The sequence below is a fragment of the Carassius carassius genome, chromosome 20, assembly GCF_963082965.1.
Source record: "Carassius carassius chromosome 20, fCarCar2.1, whole genome shotgun sequence".
Taxonomy (NCBI): Eukaryota; Metazoa; Chordata; class Actinopteri; order Cypriniformes; family Cyprinidae; genus Carassius; species Carassius carassius.
Genome location: NC_081774.1, coordinates 26,768,926 through 26,789,630, shown reverse-complemented (window position 1 = coordinate 26,789,630; position 20,705 = coordinate 26,768,926). Strand labels below are relative to the sequence as shown.

The 20,705-nt window shown below is 39.0% G+C and overlaps 1 protein-coding gene across 2 annotated transcripts; it reads right to left on the bottom strand.

Annotated features, from left to right (window-relative positions):
• Nucleotides 1–2,023: 2,023 nt before the first annotated feature.
• LOC132095863 (phospholipid scramblase 1) lies at nt 2,024–11,586 on the bottom strand. Of its 2 annotated transcripts, XM_059500957.1 has the most exons (7): nt 11,518–11,580; nt 9,483–9,525; nt 9,176–9,396; nt 8,841–9,002; nt 4,781–4,942; nt 4,499–4,515; nt 2,024–2,414 (listed from the first exon to the last, which is right to left on the bottom strand). In XM_059500957.1, the coding sequence occupies exons 1-7, from the start codon at nt 11,578–11,580 to the stop codon at nt 2,360–2,362; spliced, it is 723 nt and encodes a 240-aa protein (XP_059356940.1). In that variant the 3' UTR covers nt 2,024–2,359. The 2 variants fall into 2 exon arrangements, with proteins under 2 accessions (XP_059356940.1, XP_059356941.1); XM_059500958.1 differs by lacking the exon at nt 2,024–2,414 and having other exon boundaries at nt 4,275–4,515; nt 11,518–11,586.
• Between the last annotated feature and the right edge of the window lie 9,119 nt (nt 11,587–20,705).

Below are 20,705 nucleotides of genomic sequence, written 5' to 3'. Positions count from 1 at the left end.
AAGAAATTTCTGAACGAACAGGCTGTTCCCAGAGTGCTGTATCAAGGCACCTCAGTGGGAAGTCTATGGGAAGGAAAAAGTGTGGCAAAAAACGCTGCACAACGAGAAGAGGTGACCGGACCCTGAGGAAGATTGTGGAGAAGGACCGATTCCAGACCTTGGGGGACCTGCGGAAGCAGTGGACTGAGTCTGGAGTAGAAACATCCAGAGCCACCGTGCACAGGCGTGTGCAGGAAATGGGCTACAGGTGCCGCATTCCCCAGGTCAAGCCACTTTTGAACCAGAAACAGCGGCAGAAGCGCCTGACCTGGGCTACAGAGAAGCAGCACTGGACTTTTGGACAAATTTTGCATGTCATTCGGAAATCAAGGTGCCAGAGTCTGGAGGAAGACTGGGGAGAAGGAAATGCCAAAATGCCTGAAGTCCAGTGTCAAGAACCCACAGTCAGTGATGGTCGGGGTGCCATGTCAGCTGCTGGTGTTGGTCCACTGTGTTTTATCAAGGGCAGGGTCAATGCAGCTAGCTATCAGGAGATTTTGGAGCACTTCATGCTTCCATCTGCTGAAAAGCTTTATGGAGATGAAGATTTCATTTTTCAGCACGACCTGGCACCTGCTCACAGTGCCAAAACCACTGGTAAATGGTTTACTGACCATGGTATTACTGTGCTCAATTGGCCTGCCAACTCTCCTGACCTGAACCCCATAGAGAATCTGTGGGATATTGTAAAGAGAAAGTTGAGAGACGCAAGACCCAACACTCTGGATGAGCTTAAGGCCGCTATCGAAGCATCCTGGGCCTCCATAACACCTCAGTAGTGCCACAGGCTGATTGCCTCCATGCCACACCGCATTGAAGCAGTCATTTCTGCAAAAGGATTCCCGACCAAGTATTGAGTGCATAACTGAACATAATTATTTGAAGGTTGACTTTTTTTGTATTAAAAACACTTTTCTTTTATTGGTCGGATGAAATATGCTAATTTTTGAGACAGGCATTTTGGGTTTTCATGAGCTGTATGCCAAAATCATCAGTATTAAAACAATAAAAGACCTGAAATATTTCAGTTGGTGTGCAATGAATCTAAAATATATGAAAGTTAAATTTTTATCATTACATTATGGAAAATTATGAACTTTATCACAATATGCTAATTTTTTGAGAAGGACCTGTATATATATATATATATATATATATATATATATATATATATATATATATATATATATATATATATATATATATATATATATATATATATATATATTACATGCATATATATTATTTGATGTATACAAAATTCAAAGGACAGTATTTATTTGAAAACAACATTGTAAATGTCTTTACTGTCACTTTTGATCAATTGGATGCATCCTTGCTCAATATTATATTATATTATATTATATTATATTATATTATATTATATTATATTATATTATATATTCCATGTTTGTATTTTTAATTGGCTTTATATTTCCAAACCATTTGTATTATATTATATTGTTACATAATTATATTTTGAACATAACAGTATAATTTATGGTATAATGTATGCACCATACCTCAAAATTAACATCAGAACAACATTTGCAATCACAGAATGGCCCCACAATCTTCAGAACAGGTTCTTTTCTCTCATTCTGGATGGTGAATTTCGGGAAGAAAGGATGCCAGCTTTGTATTACATAACCAATAGGGCTCCCCGGGGGGCTCTGGACCTCCAGCTGAAATATATGAGGCAGTACTGACATGCTACACCATAATGCATTCATGAAAAAGTTAATTCATACTTTTATATTAATTTAACATATTTTGAAGACATTTAAGGAGATCAAATATTACCAAATAAACAATCAGTCAGTTATTTTAATTACTCCGTGAACATTACATACAATAATACAAATTATTAATGATGTCCAAACAAACCAATAAATAATAGATTATTACATACTACTTTCCACAACAAGGCTGTCAGTTTTCATACGAAATACAGTTATAGTGAAGAAATATTATGTATAAATGGATAGCCTGCCTAGACATAATCCTACATAACATGATAATTCGGTTAATCCAGAGGTTTAGAAATACTATAACGTAAACATGCAGTTGTTACTTTAAAGGTCTATTTCTAGCTGATTTCTATGCTACTTCGTTTATGTATAACTTCATCCGATTTATTCCGTCTTAGTTTTGACGTTAAAGGTTAACTGACAAAACGTTTTTAGTGTATGCTTCATTAATTTAATATGCTAAAAACTCACCTGTTACTTGTTCAAACTGAAGTGCTGTGGATACTGATGCCGTAGATATTGCGTTGTAGTCCTTTACTTACATGTTTTTTTATATATTATTATTGTTGTTATTTTAGTGGGCGACAGTAACACAGAGCTGTTTTCTCTTCGCCCTTTATCTGTCTCAAACACTATACGTGAGTTTCCTTTCCGGGAAACAATCTGTTTCTGCCCACACCCATTACACAAGAAACCCAAAGAGACTGAGGCAGTGGGGGTTCATCTCCTTATTTTATATATATATATATATATGTTTTTTTTTTGTTTGTTTTTTTCTGTGATGACCGACGGTTCAGTAGCCTAAGTAACATCGAATCCCTCGTCTGGCTTTTAGACGGAAGTGTCTCCATGGATATAGACAGTTATATGTGTATGGAAATTGTTAACGTTTCCATACTACGTTTTACTTTCAGGCGTATGCTATTGAAAGTTTCTGCTTGTAATTTTTCAAAAACCCTTTCAATACATTTCTTAGCCAATTTTTTTTTTTTTTTCAGATCAGCCTTCACGTGCAATCTCACAATCCACCCATAATTAACAGGAAACAGCTTATTAAAACAACACACAGTGGAATACAAAGTTGAGGCAAAGGTTTATACTTTAAAAATACAGAAATGAATGGCTTTTTACCCCTTAATATTGCCTGGTATTTACATAAAACTCTTTATTTTAAAAAGGTTTGATTAAAAACATATTTATCTCTAACAGTTATCACACACACACACACACACACACACACACACACACACACACACAATATTAATTAGATATTAATTCAAGAAAACCATAGTGGTTTACCAGAAACAAATTATATATATTATGGTAGTGTTGTCAAAAGATTAATCACGGTTAATCACATCCAAAAAAAAGTTATATATATATATATATATATATATATATATATATATATATATATATATATATATATATATATAATACATGTATGTCTACATTGGTTATCTAATATATAAACTATATATTTTTCTTAAATATGTGAATGTGTTAGTATTTATATATACATAATAAACATACACAGTATACACACATATATTATGTAAACAATCTTTTTTTTTGGATCTGATTATTCGTTTGACAGCACACACACACACACATTTACATTCATAGCCTGAATTTGATGCTTAAAAGATATATATTTTTAGTCAAAAGTATAAACACAAAGGTTAAGTTATTCATTTATGACAAACATGTTAATGTATGACAAAAAAACACAAATGCATCAAATTACATTCACAAGAAACACAATAACAAACAAAAACTTGCAATGTAACATCATACGTACTTTTGCACTCGAATCCAGTTTGCGGTAAAAACACAGAGCAGCTCTTTCACATGTAGTATCTCTTGTTATACATATGTTGTAAAACTAACTTGTGCCCTTGTATGTATAAGAAAGGCTGGGGGTCGAGCAGAAGGGAATGTGTGACTTAAAATAGCACACTGATAGAGACCTTCAGAAATGCACAGGACACACAATAATGTCATGAACTATAGTAAATCTAAAAACAGAATGGAACAGTTGAAGAACTTGCTAAATACGAATTAATGTTGAATTCTTTAATATTTCATCTTGCTGTTTAGATTCATGTTTATTGTGAATCCTTAAATCAACATTTTATGGATTAGTTAAATACTGACATGCTCTAGAGTCTAGATGCAGACATTATATTTACACACTGTAAAAAAATAAAAACCTCTCCAACTCAATATTTTCCAGTGACTTGTCACATCTTAATTTATCAGTTGGCCTAATTAAATTTATGAAATTCAATTCACACAAATTCAATTTGGCCAATTGAAAAATTTAGATGTGATCATTCAATAGAAAATTTTGAGTTGGAGAGGTCTGAATTTTTATTTATTTATTTATTTTACAGTGCAGCAGGTTTATGGTGACACACCTTTCTTTATTTAATAATAATACTAATATTATAATAATAAAGAGGGGTGGAGTGACAAGAAGAAATGTGTATGAAAGAGTTTATACTTCTGTTATGAAACTGGAAGAATTATTAGGTGAGATAAATTGATGTTTTACACTGTGTTGTAATGAAGAAAAAATTATATGACCCACACTTTAAAGAGAAAATTTTACAGCATTTGTATAAAAACAAACAAACAAACAAACATAATTTAATCAAATGGGGAAAAAAGCTCCAGGGTGGTTTTACTCTTGTTTTTGAGTGTGCTCAAAATACATGAAATCCTGTATATTCAAAATGAAAAAAAAGACAAAAGAAAATATATTATATTCAGTTAGAGCCTAAATAAGGTTTTAAGCATAAACGTATTTCATTACACCATGACTGATTTAGTATTAGAACTAAATACATGGACAGATTCTTAAAATTCTTGATAGAAAAGCTAATAAATAGTGTGTGTGTGTGTGTGTGTATATATATATATATATATATATATATATATATATATAATTGTTTATTAATGATTAATGAAGAGTACCTATTACTTACAATAAGAAAGCAGGCTCCTAATATTACTGCTTTTATTTTCACATCCAAATCCACTGGAAACTGTAAACTAAAGTTGTCTGCATCAGTAAACGCTTCTGCTTCAAATCCTGACCACTGTTTACTAATCCGACCAATCACTGATGACTCATCCAGTGACATCACCTGGTATCAAATAAACATGTGACTGTTAGATTGATGATCAGTTAGACACTTTAAATGGTGTAGAATTTAATTTATAAATCAGTTGAACTTCATTCTGCAAGCACAAAATATGACATTCACAAAATAATCTCATTCACAACAAAATAGTAATATTTTTTATATAATAGTATACATTTTTAAATACAATATAGACCATTTCACCAAGGCTGCATTTATTTAAATTTATTCTTGTGATGTAAAGCTTAATTTTCAGCATCATTACTCCATTACTCCAGTCTTCACATGATCCTTCAGAAATCACTTTAATATGCTGATTTGGTCCTCAGGAAACATTTCTTATTATTGTCAATAGCCGCATTTCCACTGTCGGGCCAGTGCGAGCCAGGGCTTAAAGCGGGCTGGGCGGGGGGCTAATAGCCTCGGGCCAGTAGCACCGAGGCCAGAATAGCGCAGGGTTTCCACAGTCGAGCCTGAGGCTCCGCTGCGCGTCACTAAAACACGCCTCTAAGGACAACGTCATGCAACCTCATCTTTTCACCAACAAAGAGAAGTTATCAGAAAATGAAGAAATAAGTCACTGGAACATGCGCGATCACAAAACGAACATGATAAAAGCTGCCGTTTGTTTGCATGCTTTGTTATATATTCAAATTCAAAAGCATCGATGTAGAATAAGTGATACATTGATCATATTGATTTAATTTATCAGGACTCAAAATTAATCACACATAAATACACTTATTTCTATTTTATTTATTTTTAACGCTTATGAAAATAGCCTGCTTATTCAGACGAGTCTGTTTCTGTTTATTAGCCACAGTAGCCGTCACATTTAGAATGAATGCTATCTCTATTTTTATAAAAGCTCCCGAACAAAAATCATTATTATATTTTTTTTTATGATGTGATTTTTATGATAGCTAAACTCTCGAGACGAGGCTTGTGACAGATAATATAAGTTACTAAATAAATAAACGATTGTGATAGACAATAAGAAGCTGACGTCTGATTTTCTCAAACGGTCATATTTACCATGTTTACTATGGTAATGTTAATGCCTAACTTGCAAAGTCTTTTGCATCGCTTATAAATATTTCTGCCATGTATGGTGATTATAATCCACATTGGACAAAGTTATTTCAAAGACTTGCTGCAGACTGAAAGTGAGTTTTGAGCTCGACTTATTTAAAAAAAAAAAAAGTGTTTAATGCTGGTGTTATAGCTGTTAGCTTTCTGAAATGATCCACAGGGCAGACCCTCTCTATTTTTATAAAAGCTCCCGAACAAAAATCATTATTATATTTTGATGATATGCAACGTGGAGCTAAACTCACGAAACGAGACGACAGATAAAATGTTACTTAATAAATACACAATTGTGAAGCTGACGTCTGATTTATCCAAGCGGTCATATTTACCATGTTTACTATGGTAATGTTAATGCCTAGCGTGCATAGTCTTTTACATCGCTTATAAATATTTCTGCCATGTTTAGTGATTATAATCCACATCGGATCAAGTTATTTCAAACACTTGCTGCTAACTAAGAGTGAGTTTTGAGCTAAATTTATTTTAAAAAGTCTTTAATACCGGTGTTAAAGCTGTTATCTCTCTGAAATGATCTGCAGCGCTGAGCTCTCCAGACTCAGAGAAACTCCACCTTTGTTCATAACCCCTCCTTTAGCCCCAGCTGGCCCGCTTTGGCCCAAGGTTTTCGTCGGCCCCGACAATCAAGCCCCGGAAGTGACAGTGGAAACGCGACTGGCCCTGGCACACACTAGCACGCCCGGTTTAAGCTCGATAGTGGAAACACGGCTTTTGTTGAAAACAGTTGTGCTGCTTAACATTTTTGTGGAAAATGTTATAACAATTTATATATATATATATATATATGTATATGTACAGGTCCTTCTCAAAAAATTAGCATATTGTGATAAAGTTCATTATTTTCCATAAGGTAATGATAAAAATTAAACTTTCATATATTTTAGATTCATTGCACACCAACTGAAATATTTCAGGTCTTTTATTGTTTTAATACTGATGATTTTGGCTAACAGCTCATGAAAACCCAAAATGCCTGTCTCAAAAAATTAGCATATCATGAAAAGGTTCTCTAAACGAGCTATTAACCTAATCATCTGAATCAACTAATTAACTCTAAACACCTGCAAAAGATTCCTGAGGCTTTTAAAAACTCCCAGCCTGGTTCATTACTCAAAACCTCAATCATGGGTAAGACTGCTGACCAGAAGGCCATCAATGACACCCTCAAGCGAGAGGGTAAGACACAGAAAGAAATTTCTGAACGAACAGGCTGTTCCCAGAGTGCTGTATCAAGGCACCTCAGTGGGAAGTCTATGGGAAGGAAAAAGTGTGGCAAAAAACGCTGCACAACGAGAAGAGGTGACCGGACCCTGAGGAAGATTGTGGAGAAGGACCGATTCCAGACCTTGGGGGACCTGCGGAAGCAGTGGACTGAGTCTGGAGTAGAAACATCCAGAGCCACCGTGCACAGGCGTGTGCAGGAAATGGGCTACAGGTGCCGCATTCCCCAGGTCAAGCCACTTTTGAACCAGAAACAGCGGCAGAAGCGCCTGACCTGGGCTACAGAGAAGCAGCACTGGACTTTTGGACAAATTTTGCATGTCATTCGGAAATCAAGGGCCAGAGTCTGGAGGAAGACTGGGGAGAAGGAAATGCCAAAATGCCTGAAGTCCAGTGTCAAGAACCCACAGTCAGTGATGGTCGGGGTGCCATGTCAGCTGCTGGTGTTGGTCCACTGTGTTTTATCAAGGGCAGGGTCAATGCAGCTAGCTATCAGGAGATTTTGGAGCACTTCATGCTTCCATCTGCTGAAAAGCTTTATGGAGATGAAGATTTCATTTTTCAGCACGACCTGGCACCTGCTCACAGTGCCAAAACCACTGGTAAATGGTTTACTGACCATGGTATTACTGTGCTCAATTGGCCTGCCAACTCTTCTGACCTGAACCCCATAGAGAATCTGTGGGATATTGTAAAGAGAAAGTTGAGAGACGCAAGACCCAACACTCTGGATGAGCTTAAGGCCGCTATCGAAGCATCCTGGGCCTCCATAACACCTCAGTAGTGCCACAGGCTGATTGCCTCCATGCCACGCCGCATTGAAGCAGTCATTTCTGCAAAAGGATTCCCGACCAAGTATTGAGTGCATAACTGAACATAATTATTTGAAGGTTGACTTTTTTTGTATTAAAAACACTTTTCTTTTATTGGTCGGATGAAATATGCTAATTTTTGAGACAGGCATTTTGGGTTTTCATGAGCTGTATGCCAAAATCATCAGTATTAAAACAATAAAAGACCTGAAATATTTCAGTTGGTGTGCAATGAATCTAAAATATATGAAAGTTAAATTTTTATCATTACATTATGGAAAATTATGAACTTTATCACAATATGCTAATTTTTTGAGAAGGACCTGTATATATATATATATATATATATATATATATATATATATATATATATATATATATATATATATACATGCATATATATTATTTGATGTATACAAAATTCAAAGGACAGTATTTATTTGAAAACAACATTGTAAATGTCTTTACTGTCACTTTTGATCAATTGGATGCATCCTTGCTCAATATTATATTATATTATATTATATTATATTATATTATATTATATTATATTATATTATATTATATTATATTATATTATATTATATTATATTATATTATATTATATTATATTATATTATATTATATTATATTATATATTCCATGTTTGTATTTTTAATTGGCTTTATATTTCCAAACCATTTGTATTATATTATATTGTTACATAATTATATTTTGAACATAACAGTATAATTTATGGTATAATGTATGCACCATACCTCAAAATTAACATCAGAACAACATTTGCAATCACAGAATGGCCCCACAATCTTCAGAACAGGTTCTTTTCTCTCATTCTGGATGGTGAATTTCGGGAAGAAAGGATGCCAGCTTTGTATTACATAACCAATAGGGCTCCCCGGGGGGCTCTGGACCTCCAGCTGAAATATATGAGGCAGTACTGACATGCTAAGACAGCAACATTTTCAAATATTTATTATCACTTATTGTTTTTATTGGTTGCGGGTATGATGGAATGCAAAGCAGGATGCAAAACATTGGGCTAATATGCATGAAACAGTATGAATGGTGAAGTGGTCATGTTGTACTGTACCTCTTGCAGACAGCAAGGAAAGCAACAACTACTGCATTTGAGGGGGCGGGATAAAGTCATCACTTCCTGTCCCAGGTTATCCTGGATATGAAGCAGGAAGGAACGCAGTGGTCCACACATCATGCGAGTACAAAAACTGCTCTCCTCAGCAGCAAAAAAGACCTGCTGTCCTAAACTATTTTTCACAACATATTGATTATTGGTCTCCCATCCCGTGAGAACTGTAAGAGAAAGAGAGCATTTGTACTCACTCATGTGACAGGGGTTTAGAAAATTGTTTTTACTGCAATCAGTGGTCAAACATTACCTTCCATTAATTCAATTTTCTGATGAACTAGAAGCTGGTCAACCTGTGATAAGCAGCATTGTAGAACTGACATGAAAATAGGCATAGAGTGCATTATTTGTCCATCTGTACTTATAAGATGTCCATAAGTACACTGATGTCAAAAACCACATTCACCCAGGAAAAGAGAAGCAGAGCTAAAGACACATGCAGTTTTATTTTATTTTTTATTTTAGAGGCCCAAAAGTTACATGCAGTTTCAATTATCTTTTTTTTTCTATACACATACGTCTGGTTTACTATTCTAGAAAGATAAATAGATTTTATTACAAGTACTTAAAAAATTGTAAGGAACTGGGATTGTTTATAACAACTGAATCGGAACCATTAAATTCTTCATGATTTTCATTCCTACTGTAAATTCTAGATAAAGGTTCATATACAGGTCCTTCTAAAGAAATTAGCATATTGTGATAAAGTTCATTATTTTCCATAATGTAATGATAAAAATTAAACTTTCATATATTTTAGATTCATTGCACACCAACTGATATATTTCAGGTCTTTTATTGTTTTAATACTGATGATTTTGGCATACAGCTCATGAAAAACCCAAATTTCCCATCTAAAAAAATTAGCATATTTAATCAGACCAATAAAAGAAAAGTGTTTTTAATACAAAAAAAGTCAACCTTCAAATAATTATGTTCAGTTATGCACTCAATACTTGGTCGGGAATCCTTTTGCAGAAATGACTGCTTCAATGCGGCGTGGCATGGAGGCAATCAGCCTGTGGCACTGCTTAGGTGTTATGGAGGCCCAGGATGCTTCGATAGTGGCCTTAAGCTCATCCAGAGTGTTGGGTCTTGCGGCTCTCAACTTTCTCTTTACAATATCCCACAGATTCTCTATGGGGTTCAGGTCAGAAGAGTTGGCAGGCCAATTGAGCACAGTAATACCATGGTCAGTAAACCATTTACCAGTGGTTTTGGCACTGTGAGCAGGTGCCAGGTCGTGCTGAAAAACAAAATCTTCATCTCCATAAAGCTTTTCAGCAGATGGAAGCATGAAGTGCTCCAAAATCTCCTGATAGCTAGCTGCATTGACCCTGCCCTTGATAAAACACAGTGGACCAACACCAGCAGCTGACATGGCACCCCAGACCATCACTGACTGTAGGTTCTTGACACTGGACTTCAGGCATTTTGGCATTTCCTTCTCCCCAGTCTTCCTCCAGACTCTGGCACCTTGATTTCCGAATGACATGCAAAATTTGCTTTCATCCGAAAAAAAGTACTTTGGACCACTGAGCAACAGTCCAGTGCTGCTTCTCTGTAGCCCATTTCCTGCACACGCCTGTGCACGGTGGCTCTGGATGTTTCTACTCCAGACTCAGTCCACTGCTTCAGCAGGTCCCCCAAGGTCTGGAATCGGTCCTTCTCCACAATCTTCCTCAGGGTCCGGTCACCTCTTCTTGTTGTGCAGCATTTTTTGCCACACTTTTTCCTTCCCACAGACTTCCCAATGAGGTGCCTTGATACAGCACTCTGGGAACAGCCTATTCATTCAGAAATTTCTTTCTGTGTCTTACCCTCTCGCTTGAGGGTGTCAATGATGGCCTTCTGGACAGCAGTCAGGTCGGCAGTCTTACCCATGATTGCGCTTTTGAGTAATGAACCAGGCTGGGAGTTTTTAAAAGCCTCAGGAATCTTTTGCAGGTGTTTAGAGTTAATTAGTTGATTCAGATGATTAGGTTAATAGCTCGTTTATAGAACCTTTTCATGATATGCTAATTTTTTGAGATAGGAATTTGGGGTTTTCATGAGCTGTATGCCAAAATCATCAGTATTAAAACAATAAAAGACCTGAAATATTTCAGTTGGTGTGCAATGAATCTAAAATATATGTAAGTTTAATTTTATGTAGTTTAACATTATGTAAAATAATGAACTTTATCACAATATGCTAATTTTTGGAGAAGGACCTGTATATGAACAATGATTTTTTTTCTCTATAGTGAATTTAAATGTTCATTAGTGAGAGTATTGTTATTCACCTGGGCCAGGTACTCCAAACCTGGTGGACAGCCCAGAGGTCTGTCTGGGACTGACATGACCATCGGGTCCTGAGGTGGCCTATAACCTGCAGCAGAGAAGAACATTTTTACAGTATAGTATGTGAACTCTGTACACATTATTCATGTTTATGTCTTTACCTTCTGCTGGTGTAAGATAAATGTCATTTCCTGAATGAGGTCCAATGGTATATACTAAGGGTGAAAGATAAAATTTGATAAACCATCAGATATCTGTACCCGTACAGATCAGATACTTGATACATGAAGTGAATGAAAACAAGTTGATCTAGGAAGAAGCGACCCATATGTCACTACACTGATTTATTTTATTTTTTCTTGAAATGATTTTTTTATTTTTTTTTTAAATTGGCAATGTGTTTTAAAAGGTTGTGAAATATATTGAATTCAACTCTCACCAGATGCCATTGGCACATTTGCTGAAGGTACATTTGCTTCTCCTGTCTGATCTATAAAAAGAATGCAGTTAAAATAGTTTAGATCGTTAAGTTGAAAAAATCTGAAAAATGCTTTGTCGTCATGTGTGCACTTTCTCAGGACTCAACATGTTCTTGATCATCTCCAGATCATCAACCAAAACTACGCTAAATGCAACATTCCAAAACAACCCTTTATTGGATACAAACAGAAAAAAATTGATATTTGATTTGCCCACTAAAGAGCAGCAGAGTAGCACAAACACTAGAGCAGTATGTTGTATGAAAACTAATGCAGAAAAAAAATGATTTACTAATATTCAGCAGTAAAAATTCTGCTACATCTTGACCAGGACATGTTTTAGCCCATAAAGTATAAAGTATAAAGTATAAAGTTGGGGTAGAGGGAACAAAAGGGGAATGCAACACAGGTTTAACCCTGGAAACATGGAAAACAGGGTCCCCCCGACCAAGCGTGGTAGCGAGCTTGAGCCGCACCTCCACCGGACTCAGGACCTTGGTGATCCGGTATGGGCCAATGAACCTGGGTGCCAACTTGCGTGAGGCTACCCTGAGAGGCAGGTCTTTGGTGGACAGCCATACCCTTTGACCACACACGTAACGAGGAGCAGGAGTCCGGTGGCGATCTGCCTCTGCTTTAGTCCGCCTATTAGCCTGGGCCAAGGCCGCCTTAGCCCTCTTCCAGGTGTGTCGACACCATCGGACAAAGGCCAAAGCAGATGGGACCGCAGCTTCAGGTTCCTGTGTGGGAAACAAGGGGGGTTTATAAGCGACAGAACACTGGAATGGGGACATACCTGTGGCAGAGGCCGGAAGGGAGTTATGGGCATATTCTACTCAGGACAGCTGTTGACACCAGGAGCTCGGATTGTGGGATGCCAGGCAGCGAAGAGTGCGTTCCAAATCCTGGTTTGCCCGCTCTGACTGGCCGTTGGTTTGGGGATGGAATCCTGATGACAGACTCGTAGAGGCCCCGGTCTGCCGACAGAACTCCCTCCAAAACCGGGAGACAAACTGGGGAACCCTATCAGAGACCACGTCCACTGGAAGTCCATGAATCCGGAACACGTGATCAACAATCACCTGAGCAGTCTCCTTGACTGAGGGGAGCTTTGGAATGGGAATGAAATGGGCCACCTTAGAGAAACGGTCCACCACTGTAAGCATGACGATGTTGCCCTTAGATTCAGGGAGGCCAGTGACAAAATTAAAGGCCAAATGTGACCAGGGGCGAGAAGGGATGGGCAACGGGTGGAGCAGACCAATGGGAGGCACATTAGAAGTCTTGTTCTGACCACACACAGAGCAGGCTGCCACGAACTGCCTGACATCCTTGGCCATGGATGCCCACCAGAATCGCTGACGGATGGCAGCCAGCGACCTTCGGACACCTGGATGACAGACCAGCCTGGATGAGTGACCCCACTGGATTACTTCAGAGCACAGTTTGGTGGGAACAAACAGATTACCCACTGGAACCCCCTTCGGCACAGGCCCCTTAAGTAGCCCTTAAGTAACTTAAGTAACAATGCCCCAAGAGAGGGATGCCACCACCACCTCTTTGGGCAAAATGGTGTCTGCTGACTCTTCCTCCCCAGGAGCCTCGAAGAGACGAGAAAGAGCATCGGGCTTAACCTTCTTGGACCCGGGCCTGTATGATAGGGTGAAATTGAACGGCCAAAGAAGAGGGCCCAGTGAGCCTGTCGGGAGCTCAGCCTGGTCGAAGGGATATACTCAGGTTTTTGTGATCCGTCCAGACCAGGAAGGGCTGAGCTGCGTCCTCCAACCAGTGATGCCACTCCCCCAAAGCCAGCCTGACCGCCAACAACTCCCGATTACCTGTGTCGTAATTCCGTTCTGGGGAACTCAGGTGGTGGGAGAAGAAGGCACAGGGATGCACCTTTCCATCCTTGTGCAACCATTGAGACAAGACTGCGCATACACTGACATCAGAGCCATCCACCTCAACAATGAATTGACGTTCAGTGTCTGGAATAAACAAGACAGGAGCAGAGATAAAGCGGGACTTTAATTTATCAAAGGTCTCCTGTGCCCCAAGAGGGTGAGTGCCGTTAAGGGTGCAGCAATCTGACCAAAGTTCTGGATGAACCGCAGATAGAAGTTGGCAAACCCCAGGAACTGCTGCAGAGCCTTACGAGAGTCAAGAGCTGGCCACTCGGCAATGGCCCTTACCTTACAGGGGTCCGCTCTAATCTCTCCCGCAGAAACAACGAACCCCAAGAACGGAACCGACTGGGCATGGAAGACACACTTCTCCACCTTAACATAAAGCTGGTTCTCCAGCAGCCATTGTAGCACCTGGCGAACATGCTGAGAGTGTACCTGGAGAGATGGGGAAAAAATCAAGATATCATCAAAATACACAAAGACGAAGCGATTCACCATGTCTCTCAACACGTCGTTAACCAGGGCCTGGAAGACAGCTGGGGCATTGGTCAGACCAAATGGTAGGACCCGGTACTAAAAGTTTCCCATGGGTGTGTTGAATGCTGTCTTCCACTCATTCCCCTCATGTATGTGAATCAGGTGATAGGCATTCCGAAGGTCTAGCAAGGTTAAGACCTTGGCTCCCTGAAATAGCTCAAAGGCAGACGACATAAGAGGCAAGAGGTACCTGTTCTTAATAGTGATGTCATTCAGGCCTCGATTATCTATACAAGGACGCAAGGAGCCATCCTTCTTCTTGACAAAGAAGAACCTGGCACCCACAGGAGATGAAGAGGGTTGGATGAGACCGGCTTTGAGGGATTCATTAATGTACTTGTCCATGGCCTCTCTTTCAGGACCTGAAAGGGAAAATGAGTGACCCTTTGGAGGAGTGCCTGGCAGGAGCTCGATGGCACAATCGTAAGGGCGATGTGGAGGTAAAGAGGTGGCCCAGGACTTGCTAAACACCTGGCACAAGTCGTGGTACTCCACCGGGACCCCATTCAAATCAGAAGCCTCCACCTGCAAGACAGGACACACAGACACAGGAAAAGAGGTAGCACCCAAACAAGATGCAAGACAAAACTCACTCTAGCCCTGCACGGAACTTAGCTCGACAGGCCTCCTCATTCCAGTCACACGTAGCTGCCAGAGTGTTGAAATGGATAGCATAGTCCGTCACAGAGCGACCCGCCTGACGGAGCCATGCTAGCTGGTCGGCCACTTCCTGACCTCTGGCAGAGCGGTCAAACAGCCTCTCCATCTCCTGCCGGAAATCATTGAAAGATGCACAACAGGGAGCTTGAGTCTACCAGATTGATGTTCCCCAGTGTCTAGCCTTCCCAGTTAATACAAAGCCACTTTGGACTTCTCAAGCACGTTTGTGCGTGGCTGCAGAGCAAACACCATGGAACACTGGGACAAGAAGGCCCGGCAGAAATTGGGGTCCCCATCATAGGGTGGTGGGTTATTGCATTGGGGCTCAGGCTCATGGCGAGGAAGATGGTGAACTGCACCACCCTGCGCAGCCTCTCGTTGCAGCTCTTGGATGCGGGTGGTCAGCTCAGCCACTTGGTTTGCTAAGAAATCCACCTCCCTTGTGGTGTCCGTCAGTCTGGCTTCATGCTGGCCCAAAAGAACTCCCTGCTGCGTGACTGCGTTTCTAACAGAATCTGCGCCTGCTGTATCCATTTTGGCCAGACCGTTCTGTCAGGAACACTACCGGATATAGATTCAGGTTTCAGTACGAGACCAATTATTTAATAATTCCAAAAAGAAAACTCCCTCAAACGAACAGAAACAGGCCAGGAAAAAAGTCCAACAGAAAAATTAGAGGCTTCAAATGTCCTTGCGTAAACATCCGGCAAGGGGAGCCCAATGGCGCGGCCGCGTAGTGAATGGAGAGGGGAGGAAGGCACGAGAGAGCTGGCAACAGAGTAGACCGAAACACTTCTGTGGAATGCAGTTGCCCGGTCTACGAAATGAGGAAGGGGAAAAAATAGGGAAAATAAAAACAAAACAACTGGTAGCAGCAAAAAACTGACAAGGACCGACAATGGCATGACTGAACAGGGCTAGACTGGAACGGAGTGGCTGTACATGGACTATTTGGCGTACAACGATCTGGCAGCAATTGGCACGAAAGACGGAAATAAATAGAGCAAGAGATGAACAGGCACTGAATTCAGGAGAGCGGAGTCAAACAATTAGGAGCGGAAAAGGTAGTACCAAGGGGGAGGGAGGAACGCCACAGAAAGGTGCATGACAAACGATCAAAACCAAAACAAAACACCATGTGCGCACAACATGCAGACATATACAGAACATGCACAGTGAAGAACAGGGTGATCAGACAGAGGACATGACACATTCTTTATAAAAGTTAAGAAGTGTCCATGCCCCCCTAAAATGGCTTGTTTAAACACGCCACTACATCACTATGTGACAAGATTAGCAAAACGGCGCCCAAACCTTTTATTCTCTCTGTTATGCCGGCGGCAATTCGTGGAGAAGTTGTGTTTAATTGTGAAAGTGGAACTTCTTTGTTTGGCCTTCCAAAAGAGCACGATATCCGCTTCATCATGCCTGGAGCTGATCCGTACTGGCCGATAAGGAAATACATCAACTTCGAGCTGTGGATCATCAGATCGGCTTTAATTGTGGACGAAGTGGAGTCCAGCCCAGGGTCATCACATGTGGTTACCATAACCCCCGTCCGCTCCTCGTTATAGCCGCTGATTGCTGCTCACTCAAGCCCCCAGCCATTCCTAACTCTTTCCAAGGACAGTCTGGTGCTTCTGACTCATGGTACATAATTAGGTTTACAGATGTAAAGGATTTGCCACTGATGATACAAATGTGAGTTTTGAGCAGTGTAGAGTAGAGCTTGTTGTTTGTCATTTCTCTGATCACAAATGCAGACGTGATATTATGTTTACGCGGTGTGATATGCAACGCAGCTCGTAAAAAGACCAAGACACACATAACAGTATATGTTGAGGGGCATAACATTTCTGTCAGATGCCTGAAACATTTGGCCAATCACAACGCACTGGATAGCTGGCCAATCAGAGCACACCTCACTTTTCAGAACGACGAGCCTTGTAAAAATTGGCAGAAGGCGGGGCATAGAGGAGAAACAATAATGTACATTATGTAGAAAATAATGTGTTTTTTTAACCTTTAACCTTTTTAACTGCATAAACACATTTCATTACACCAAATACACAAAATAATGTTCTTTTTAGCAACATCATATGACCCCTTTAATGGTTAGTTAGTACAAAAGCATTGTACAGTATGTTTCCCTCCTGTGTTTGTATGTTCCAGACAGACAAGTCTGTACATTAGTAGTGGCTATTTTTAGGTGACATAATCTGCATAGTTACATTGTTATGCCAGTAGATGGCATCATTCACTATTCATTTATTCAAGTATATTTGCAATGTACATACAGACTAAATGCTATTTCAAATCCAACTTCTGTAGTGCAGAAAGAGAGGGAGGTTTCTGATTTGACTACTGACAACCTGTAGTGTCTTATTGTTCTGCTTGAACTTTTACATATTTTGAGCCTTGGTGGATCAGAAAGTTACAAAGACAATGTAACTGGAAACACTGCAAAAAAAAATGTAAATTACACACAATATAATCTTCTGGCTGAACCACTGTACAAAAAAAGCAATATCCCTCAATTGGGGCAACAAGTGATTGTCTTTATGAGTGAGTTATTGAATGGTTAAAAGCAATGATCCATTCAATAATGGAACTATTGTCTATTGATTTGAGACACACAACGGTTTGATTTCTCTGTTGGTGAAGCAAAAACACAATAGTAACTGGCAGTAATATCTAGGTTACTAAATATTGACATTTTGATGATTGAACTGTATAAAAGCAAATTCCAATCATGCTGTTGGTCTGAATCAGCACTCTCCCTTGATAGATATAACTTAAATATTACTGCTAAACTATATAAATCATGCAGCTTTGGACCCAGGATGACCACATTATCTTCTACATTTGTTATGCAATGTGCCAGACCTTTCGTGATTTCAGATGGTTTAAAATGATGGGTAATCACTTACCTTGCAAAAACATGACGGTGAATAATGTTCCTCTATGCTGTAACACAATAGCATGAAAAAAACAACAACATACAATTTCATTGTGAGTCTGCATCAGTAACACTATGGCTGTGAAAACAGTATGTGACAAAATAAATATGTCTGAATTCACAGTACTGATAAAAGAGTGCACATTAGGTACCCTAATACTTCAGGCAAGATTCTAACGTGTGCATATGATGGACACTGTCTAGTCACAGGAGAGGATTTGTGAATGGCAGTGAAGTGACACTGGAAAGTCACATTATAATGATAGCATGGCAAAGGTATAGATTACATTCATACTACACACATTAATGCTACAGAGAACATCCTTTGTTAGGGGTTATGAAATAATTTCTTATTCAAAATAAGTACCTACTCAAGAGAGTATACGATTTTGGAAACATCTTCTGTGTTTGAGCTGACAGCAGTGTCGGTACTCCAAGTTGATTAAGGGCCAAACCACCAATTTGCTCTGTGCCAGTAGACACGTACTGCAAAAAAGGGTTACAAATGTATTGACCTGCAAAAGAGCTTTAGCAAGTACTGTATAAGCTGCTTTAGGCTTCAGGTATGCGCTTCAACCGAGTGGCAACCTCCCACTCTCTCTGGTGAAGCCAACAAGGAAGTGACTAAAAATGCAATTCACTGACTGGCCGCTTGAGGCTGGCTGCAAAAGGGAGTCAATCCCATAGACTCCCCATGTTAAAATGCCCAACTTTACAGCAGGAAAAAACATGTTTACAGCCTGGTGCAAAATTTTTTTATTTTGGTCTATTTAGCTAATTTTCTATATTGGGTCATTTTAAACTCTTAAAATGAAAGACTTAAAGTTCTGCATAATTAAGGGCGTGGCCACTTGAGTGACAGATGGTTTGCTGCTGCTGATAGTGCTGTTGAGCGTGTGGGCGTGGCTTCAGCAACCAGCTCCCACCTTTTTGCCCTTTTTCGATTGTCCGGGAGAGTCGCACAGTGATGCGCTGCTAAGATGGCGACGGCCCGCTCTGCACACTTTGAGCTTCAAAAACTATCTTCAGGAATCTACGGGTGACATCACGGACACTACGTCCATGTTTTTATACAGTCTATGGCTTCAACTGACAAATACACAAAAAATGCCTGTCTTGATGAGTTTTCAATTAAAAGCAGCTAGTTATGTGAATATAAACAGTTGGGAAAGTAACCAAAAGCTTGACAGTAGAGTGCATTCGGTCCTAAAGTGACAGCAGCCAAAAAACAACAACCACAGAAAACCTGCTGCTGCCACTCTGTCATATATTAAGAAAAAAGAAAACAGAAAATTAGAGAATCATTCATTTCTCTTCACTGAATAACTTTACTCATTTTAATCAGTGTATAGTGCAATTTATACGGTGAAGACTATGCAGTGTTATATATGAATACTTCATTAATTTAGTACACTAAATTGTATTTAGTGTTTGTAATTGTCTTACTTTTTCTGTTCTGAAAGGGTCACTATGGGTTTTTTATGAACACACTTACAGGGACCACTGACAAAGTTTGTATGTAGGACAGGCACTGGCGTCAAGTATAGCAAAGATAAGCAGTCATGAAGAAATGATGCACTAAATGTCAAAAGTATCCTACTGTGTTGACTCTTTGGCCTATAACAGTTTTAACTATTTGCTAAGGTTTTGCAAAACAATTAAACAGTGATCAAAACTGTGAGTAACATAAATTATTCATGCATTCTTTTGACTAAACTTGCTGAGGGTGTCAGTGTACTTGGTTAAAGGTGTGAACGTATTCTGTTTCATGCCACAACCATTCACCATTAACTCCATTTTTCAAGAAATTAAAGAAAGAAACAAAAGTTTGCTAGACACATAAAGGACCTTTCACACAAAACACAATGTTACAAGTTAGTTTCAACTGTCAACACAGTGGATAGGTTATGGAATTAATTCATGGTATGAATATACTGCCTGGTGAGATTAAGGCAATCGCATGAGCTTTAGTTCGGCTCTAGAAGTAGTGTTACAGAGGCTATTAGGCTACAAACTTGTCAAATTCAGGACGACTTGACCGAGTGAATATTAGCTCAAGGTATAAAACAGAAGTAGCATTTAATTATTATATATATATATATATATATATATATATATATATATATATATATATATATATATATATATATATATGTTTTGTATAAATTGTGTATGAATGATCAGCAAATCACAAATACTGTTAAGTCAAACTATTTCAATTATGCCAAAAGTATCACTGTCTGTATGTTTACTTACCAGATTAAATGCTGACAGCAATTAAGTGCATTGAAGGTTCCATAATTTCCAGGGACGTGTAGGCTTTGTCTGGTATTTTTTTTTTATTCATTCGCTCATGCTATTGTCTGTCAGTTTCATTCATTTGGAATTACAACTCCGGACATAAAAAGGCAATGACTTTGCTAACTCCTTTGTCTGAAATATTGTGAAGCATCAAGACACCAGTGATACTCTACACCCCTGGGGAACACCATACTTGTGGAGGTTGCCTGGCTACTGGTTAACAACAATACATGCCTCTATGTGAAAACATGGCTCTTTGTTGGTGCTTCAAGCACTACATGTTGCTTAAAATGGGAAAACATTTTTGATAACTGTTGCTGATATTACTTCAAGTTCAAGATGTTATG